This window comes from Corylus avellana, chromosome ca4 (genome assembly GCF_901000735.1).
Source record: "Corylus avellana chromosome ca4, CavTom2PMs-1.0".
Lineage (NCBI taxonomy): Eukaryota > Viridiplantae > Streptophyta > Magnoliopsida > Fagales > Betulaceae > Corylus > Corylus avellana.
In genome coordinates this window covers 27,180,843-27,189,037 of record NC_081544.1, presented here as the reverse complement: position 1 = coordinate 27,189,037, position 8,195 = coordinate 27,180,843, and the positions used below count along the sequence as shown (strand labels likewise).

The following is an 8,195-nucleotide window of genomic DNA, read 5'->3' as shown; positions in this document are numbered from 1 at the left end:
TTACTCCCACCGCCATCCGAATCTCACCCAATTTAGAACCAAGTCTAATGCAAAGTAGATCAACATCTCTTAGTAACCAGGTAAACATGTCCACACATCATGTGTTCCCTCCCCATCATTCAACAAAACAAGCTTCTAACAATCCAGTGTCTTGGATCACTCTTAAGTGACTTAATATAAATAGATAAACACCCTAGCTTGAGCTAAGAACTAAATTTCTATTATACAATTATTTTACAATACTAACATGTGGTTCCAATAAACCCTTGGATCACTTGTAAAAAATAGATCCAAGAATTGGGTTAGAGTGCCATGTAAATATTGTAAGATAGTTATGAGATAAAAATGTAATTTCAAGCATTACTCATCCATTAAAACATACCAACAACCCGCCCTACCAATTGCAATCTAAATAACACAAGAATTACAGATCCCATGCTCAAGGACATGAGGTCCTCACTTTTGGTTAAATACATCACACACCACTACCATAATTGCAGGAAAATAAATCATTCACCGGTCCTTCAATACAGACCAAAAAGTTCAAAGCAGCACCACAATCGTGCTTAAACCTAGATAGAGAGGTTTTCTGGATATACTCCTTATTTCCTGCAGTATTTCATCCCATCATCACAACAGAGTGAACCCTACATATATCAAACACCTACAGCAAATCCATACCAAACACCTATAACTTTTCTCGACATAATCTTTGGAAATTACAACTAAGCTCCACAAAGAAAATCCATAACCAAGCCTTCGAATTCGAACAGCAATCACTAAAATTCAACCATGACCACCAACACCTAAATTGAATTGCCAATAACATAGAAGAGACGACGACACAAATGTTTTTTTTTTCCTTTTTTTAATAATTGTAAGATACACAAGCACTCGGTGGGACTTGAACTCATGGTTCACCCTCCACCTACTACAGAGAGAGGAAGTACCATTTGAGTAAAGAGATAATTATCTTGAGAAACATTATCAAATGTGGATATGCACGTGCATTTTATAATGTGACAGATATCTGAGACAGTTCCCACACCAGTTAGATGCTTAGAGACAGGTCTACTTGAGTTGATAATTAAACATCCAGCGACTCAAAGATCAACCAAAACGCAGAGAAAGGTGTGCTTCAAAGACGAAAAGAATTCTCTTCAGCTCAACAGCATACTAGGGCCAAAACCAATGCTGAAATTAATATTTCCAAGCGAAATAGAGGATTGATAAACGTAAAAACAAAAACTAATTTATATTCATAATCCCTCACTCAACTAAGCCAAAAATACATCCATCTATCCTTCCGACTTCACTTTTCCTCTATTCGAAATCATAAGGCATATCCAAAAACAATATAAAAGGAAAACAGTACCGATTCCGGAGTGAATTTTCTTTTCCTTTTCCCAGCAACCAAACTGAGGACAACCCTCTTTACATATACCTAATAAACACCGAAGTGTGACTATAAGAAGGAGCCGATCAACCACATATATGTTAATTTCCCGGTTCTTTTGTTTTTTTATCAATTTCTCAGCAACTAACCAGAGCTTAATTCTGAAAAAAAAAAAAAAAAAAAGAGCCAATCAATCATTCAGCATAGTTGAAACCTCATATAATTTCTAGTTCAACCATATAAGAAAAGATCCAACCAGTCAAACACATCGTTCCTAATATGCACGTTCCACGTTTAACACAGGAGGATTCTTACGGCGACAAAAAAAACCTAGAAAATAAGGGCATACATGATGATGATGAAAAGGTTCAGTTAATGTCGGAGTCGTCGAAGTCGTCCTCGAAGGAGTTGAAGAAATCGGCGTCGGCGACCTTGTTGTCGACAGAGATTACGCCTTCCCCGTAGATCTCGAGAGGGTCCACGTCGTCCACGTCCATCGCCATCGTCGACGGCTGGTCGTCCATGTCTCCGAAGAAATCCATGGGCATCGGCCTCGTCTATGTCTCTCTCTGTCTCAGGTCCTCCTTATCTGGTGGATACGATTCAAGACTTTTAGGGCTTAAGAGGCGATTCGCTAAACGGTGCCGTTTGTATGTCGAAGAGACGTGGTCGTTTCTTGAACGTATTAAAAGCAACCGCCACTGGTTTTTTTTTTTTTTTTTTGGTTTGTGTGTGTTAATCGCCACCGTTTGTGTGTTATGAGGGTGAGATTATATAAATTGTAATGTTTTAGATGAAAACATATATATTTTTCTAAGTAAAAAGGAAGGCTCGAGAAACTAACTATATGTATTCTCTGAATGTGACCAAAGTAATACTTACTTACCAGAAGTCACACAAAAAAGGTATAGACGATGGAAACTGCAAACGGCAAGACACTCCCTAAATCTAACTAAACTATAACGTGATCTAACCCCATCAGAACATTAATAAAACTCAAGACTGCTAATAATAATATTTTCATCATAGATTTTCACAAAAATTAATCATGCCAATGAAAAAAAACAGATCAAGAGAGGGGTTACCCAAAATTATCTATTGAGCATTTGTGGTGTGATTCGTTTGGTCTTGTTTATGTAGGCTTAATTACTAACGCTAAAGGAAAATAAAAGGGATAAATAAAATAAAACACAAGAATTAATGTGGTTGATCTATCATTTATTTAAATTTATTTATTTATTATGTCAAAAAAAAATTATTTATTTATTTATTTTATTTTTAGCCAACATTTTCCTGCTACTCTTTGGGACTAGTAAAGGAAACTAGTCCATACTCCAAAAATGATGGAAGTTAGGGGGTGTTTGGCAAAAGGGATGACCCCGGCCTAAATACTGTTTTTGTCCTTTTCCTAATGTGAAATAACACTTTTGCCCTTCAACCCAAAATCTCTGCAGCTTCTCTTTTTCTCTTCTCTTTTCCTCCATCTCTCTCTCCATCTCCGTCCTTCTCCTTCACGAGTCGAGCTTCTCTCTCACCCTAAAATAAAACCTCCCGTTTCACCCTCCAGCTCCAACTCCAATTCCCTCTTGCCATTCATCACCTCTGTTCCCTGGACTCCTCTCCCCCTCCGCCGCGACCTCCTCTCCATGGAGCCCTCATCGTCCCATCTCGTCCTCGCCGCCACCGACCGCCAGGGACGCATCTGCATCCTCGATTTCCGCGCCCGATCCCCGCTTCTCTGGTTCGAGACCGACTTCGCATCAAAACCCGGCATCCAGGACCTCTGCTGGGTCTAGGCCCGGCCCGACTCCTGTCTCCTCGCAGCCATCAACGGTCCCTCCACTCTCTCCCTCTACAGCGCCTCCTCCGCCCGCTGCGTCTTCCAATACGACGCCGCGCCCGAGTTCCTCTCCTGCCTTCGCCGCTACCCCTTCGACTCCTGCCACTTCTGCGCCCTCGGCCTCAAGGGCTTCCTCTTATCCGTCAAGGTGCTGGGCGAGACCGAAGACGATATCGTCCTCAAGGAGCTACAGATCCCCACCGACGATATTGTCTGGTTGTTGAAGCTAAAGCCTAAAGCCTCAGAGGCAGAGCCCAACAACACACCAATCCCTCACTTCTTAGACACACAAAAAAAAATTGGAAAGTGAAGGAACTCACGCAGGGGAGGGACACTGTTTCGGTGCTTTGGGGATTTTTAAGGAAAAATAAAAAAATAAAAAAGTTGAGGATCTCACGCAGGGGAGGTGGGCGACGCCTGATATGTGCTTCGGGGATTTTCAGAGAAAAAAACTCAAAAAGTTTGCAGAAAAAGTTAAGGGCAATATGGAAATAGTGTGTGAAATATTGATGGTCAACTAGTCAAAATATGAACAGTATTTAGGACAAGGCTATTGCCAAACAAATGGAAGCCCAGCTCCTCACACACCACCCCTGCCCCATCTTCACGCATCCTCGACCTCCTTATCGCTATCCAACGCGACCCAAAACCCCTTATCCGGCCTCTCATTCTCGCCGCTCGTTCTCTACCAGTACCGTCCCTGGAACTCCAATGCCGAAACCGCCCGTTCCTCACAGGGATTCAACTTCGAGGATGACAAAGACGAAGGAGAAGACCAAGATTCTGAATTTGGCTTTGGAGGAAGCAGAGGCAGAAAGAAGAAGAAGGAGAAGAGGCGGTGGTGGTCCGACGAGTCTTCTTCCTCGCCGGAGATGGAGGAAGGGTCTGGTGGGATCTTCGAGGAAGTCTTTGACAGTTTCTGGATTTTCAAGGTACAATTTTGATATTGCAAGTTCTTACCCTTCAATTTAGCTTCTCTAGTAGTGTTTAGCAAAACGCTGGGACATAGATTTAGGACATTACTGGGGCAGCTATTATCTTTTCTACTACAAGATTTGGGTACTCGAATGCGCTAAATATTTTGATATTGAGTATGCTTTATATGTCGGTTATATTCTAAAATATGTGATAAGATTGGTGGAGTTGATCTTCTGTGCAATTGTTAGCTGAGGGCACTCAGCAATGCAAGGCATCGTGGTGGGGATTGCCTCAGCTGAGGCAAACTATCAAGTGCCTTGGTTAAGAGAGAACTTTGGTTTTTGTTCTATTTCATTGGATACCTCAGCCACCATTCTCACAATTTGTTGAAGGGAAAACATGTTTATTAACGAGAGAGGTTTTTAAAACTGGCCGGTGGATTTATCAACTTGTTTAATGAAGAGAAATTTACAGAACACTATGATTATTAGGTCTTAAAGAAGTTTGCTGCCTATTTAAATTCCTACATTTTTCTTGGTTATGTTGAATAATCAGTGCCTTGTTTCGCCTACACAAGCAGGTGTCTGGATTGTCGAGCAATACTCTGTCCTTTACCTTGGTGCTGTCTATTGTCTTTGATAACACCAGCTTAGCTTATTTTAATGATGCCCTTTAGGTGCTTTGGGTTTATTTTTCTCTGTATAGCTTTTGTGCAGCAGACTACCTGACTAGTACTTCATTTATTCTGCTGATTGAAATTTAGTCAATGACGAATCCCTTGTTAATCAAATGGACAGTCTTTTTTACTACACCACTAGTTTCTAGTTCTTCTTGTACTTCCTATTTGTTATTAATATCATTTATGCAATATATTTTTCCACGAGTGAAGTATGTAATATTGTTGCTTTCCAGTATATAAGCATTTTGATAGAATGAACTCTCAACAAGGATCTATTATGACATTTCAATGACTAAAATTTAGTTACCATTGTCCAAGACAGATATTCACCATGCAATAATATTTTCTGAGAGCGAAATTTGTACTGGTTCACTCCTGCTTCAGGCTTTACTTCGTCCGATGGGTTTAACATTTCAATAAATTTGTTTTTGGTTAGTGCAGGTGTTCAGATCCTATGGCTGGACACTTCCACCCATTATCTTATCTTGGCTGCTAGCTTCAGGCCCAAAAGCTGTTCTTATGGCATTAGTGCTTCCCCGTGGTCAGTCAGTCGTGTCTCTGGCATTTGAGAAGTTGTGGGGGAGGAAACGAAGCAGGCCAAAACGCAAGTCCAGGATGAGGAGGAAACCATCTGCCAGCACTGTGAGTAGTGTTGAAACTGATGCAGAAGAACAAGATGAAAGTTGAGAAACCAGAAAGGGAAAGATGGGATATCAATCGTGGGTAGCAGGAAATGATGGTCCGGTTTCTAATGGTGGCCAAGATGCACCAAATTTTGGTGGTTGGGATGACCTAGATAGATCTGGATTTGCACGGAGAGCATACCGAATGTCTGGAGGGTCACGACAGACAACAACGGAGAAGGGAAAGTTGAGTCGCAGGGAGAGAAAAAGTGACACACCTCTGCTCTTGAGATTGTTGATTGCTGTTTTCCCATTTTTGGGTTCTTGGACTAAGATGCTGTAGTGATTCCTACTAAGCATCCTTGCACTCGAGCGTGGATTTGATTTGTTTTGCCTGCAAGTACTGAGATTGAGTCACTGAATTTAGGGGCCAATTGGTTCCTCTTCTTACTTATCTGCTTCCAAGTTGAATCAGTTAAGCGAAGGTCAAGAAATCAAAATTCATTGGAGCCAATTTGCGTATCTAACATCCTAATGATGGGTTTTGGTGATCGAGCCAATCTGTTCCTGTGAGGTGATGGGGCTTTCTCTGAAGGTTCTTTTGTTAATCTCATTGCAGATAGTCCAACCATAATCTCCTATGATCCGTTACAATTTGGTTCCGTACATGGTGTAGAATTTGACATTTACTTTAAAAAGAAAAAGTGATGGTGGAACAAAGGTAAATTAGAGTTGCTCAAGCACTTCATATATAGCTTACATATATTTATAGCTTTTGTTTCTCTTCTGTTTCTCTGTTTTTATTTATTTTTATTTTTTTATTTTATTGGAAAATTCTATTTAACCCCCTAAAGTAATACATAACTTTGCTCATATTACCCATTAATAAATTCAATCCACATATCACAATCATTCACTATATAAAGCACTCTCATTAAACTTTTCATTTAATCATCAAGGCAGCTAAATTTTCAATAATAAAAACTAGAATACAATTTGTGTCATCCTATGAAAAGTTGTGCCACTTATCACAGTGTTAGCCACCCTTAGATGCTACTTTTCACAATTTTAGCCACTCTAGAGTTTACATTCTTTTAGTTTCTGCTATTAGAAATTAGATATTAGATATGCGACATTTTCATTAATTGCTTATGTATTTTAGCTCGGAGCCACACTATTCAATCGTGTACATTTTTCCATTATCTCAAGAATGAGAAGATTGCGTAATACGATAATAATAATAATAATAATAATAATAATAATAATAATAATAATAATAATAAAAGAATCAATGTGGAACTGACTCTCATTTAAAATAAAAAGAACCACAACAGTTCCAACAGATTGGTATCCATGGGAATAAGCATTCCTCAATATTTACTAGCTATTCTTTTCTTTTTTCCCTTAGATTATCACCAAACAAAGACTGCTTTTCCTTTTCTACCCTTGTTAAATTTATACTTTATAATTGAATGAACCCTCCCTAATTGAGTTAAAAGTACATTTTACAAAGAATTCCGTCATGTTCCCCAAAGCAATTTGCAATGTTAATATCCAAATATTCTGTCATCTCGCAAATAACTGGACTCTGTTCATAGCAAGCAAATGCAGGGTCCTGGAGGCAGCTACAAAATCCCTCCTCGTACTTGAGAAATGAGATGGGTAAAGGATGGTCAGGAATTACATCAACCTGTAAATAGACAAGTTGAAGGAAGCATAGAGAGAGAGAGAGAGAGATGGTTAGGAATTACACAAACCTGTAAAGAGACAAGTTGAAGGAACCATAGAGAGAGAGAGAGAGAGAGAGAGAGAGAGAGGCAGTAACAGACCTTATCAATATCTGTGTGAACAGGTGTCTCATAACGAGCTATAGTAACAGTCAAGCCAGAGCCATCAGATAGCTCAAAAACCGATTGAATCTTGCTGCAGAGGGGGATAAATAACTTATGTCAGCCTCGTCAGGAATTTATGACCACATTCACATTTTGCTTATTAAGTAAAAGTCATTACCCTTTCTCATATGTGGGTTTTCCAAACAACATAGCACGTTTGTTGTCTTTCAGCGCACCGGCTAAAATTTCACTTGCACTGGCGGTTCCTTTGTTCACCTAATGGAAGCTCAGTAGAGGGTATTATCAGCCTTTTTCACAATAAATTGGATGATTAAATGGTTAGAAGATAAAGTTCCAACCCACAAACGCACATTCCCAAATGATACAAATGGAAAATTGAAAATAAGGGACTAGAAAAATCCAGAAATTAATTACTGTAATGGAAATGCATGACGAGATTCTATAGTAAAAGTATGGAAATTGGAAACCTACTGCTGGGAAGTGTGATATGTAGATAAGGCTTTTAGTCTGGACAATGGGTTTTTATTTTGGTTGATGGATTGTGTGGTCTTGTCTTCGTAAAATTCTAGGTTTGACCTTAGCATTGGAATTGTCTATTGGCAAAGCTACTTCAGTAAAGGGGGCATTTTGGGAGAGTCTATCCAAAAAAAGCCACGTATAGAAAGGAGTTATAGTTAGAAGCGGTCGAATGTCACTTTTTAAAGTTTGAAAGTATAAGTGCCAAAAGAATGTAAGTTCGAGGGGCTAAGTGTATTTTCCCATTAGACATAATATTTCAGATTTTTTTTTTCTTTTAATTAAAAAAGGGAAAGAAAGACAGAAAGAAAAATAAAAATAAAATAAATGGTAGCCCACTACTGAGCAGTGAACACACACAGAAGAAATT

At 39.3% G+C, this 8,195-nt stretch overlaps 1 protein-coding gene across 1 annotated transcript; it reads left to right on the top strand.

Annotated features, from left to right (window-relative positions):
- Positions 1 to 3,042: 3,042 nt before the first annotated feature.
- On the top strand, positions 3,043 to 6,238 carry LOC132178330 (uncharacterized). Its single transcript, XM_059590778.1, has 4 exons — positions 3,043 to 3,137; positions 3,255 to 3,483; positions 3,773 to 4,168; positions 5,275 to 6,238. Exons 1-4 carry the CDS (start codon positions 3,043 to 3,045, stop codon positions 5,518 to 5,520), a joined length of 966 nt encoding a protein of 321 aa, XP_059446761.1. The 3' UTR covers positions 5,521 to 6,238.
- The last annotated feature ends 1,957 nt before the right edge of the window (positions 6,239 to 8,195 follow it).

Excerpts from the sequence above, each read along its gene's own strand:
- LOC132178330 (XM_059590778.1), top strand. The coding sequence starts at position 3,043 with ATGGAGCCCTCATCGTCCCATCTCGTCCTCGCCGCCACCGACCGCCAG. Across the intron at positions 3,484-3,772 it reads TAAAGCCTAAAGCCTCAGAG|TATTTAGGACAAGGCTATTG; the intron begins GCAGAGCCCAAC and ends AAATATGAACAG. Across the intron at positions 4,169-5,274 it reads ACAGTTTCTGGATTTTCAAG|GTGTTCAGATCCTATGGCTG; the intron begins GTACAATTTTGA and ends TGGTTAGTGCAG.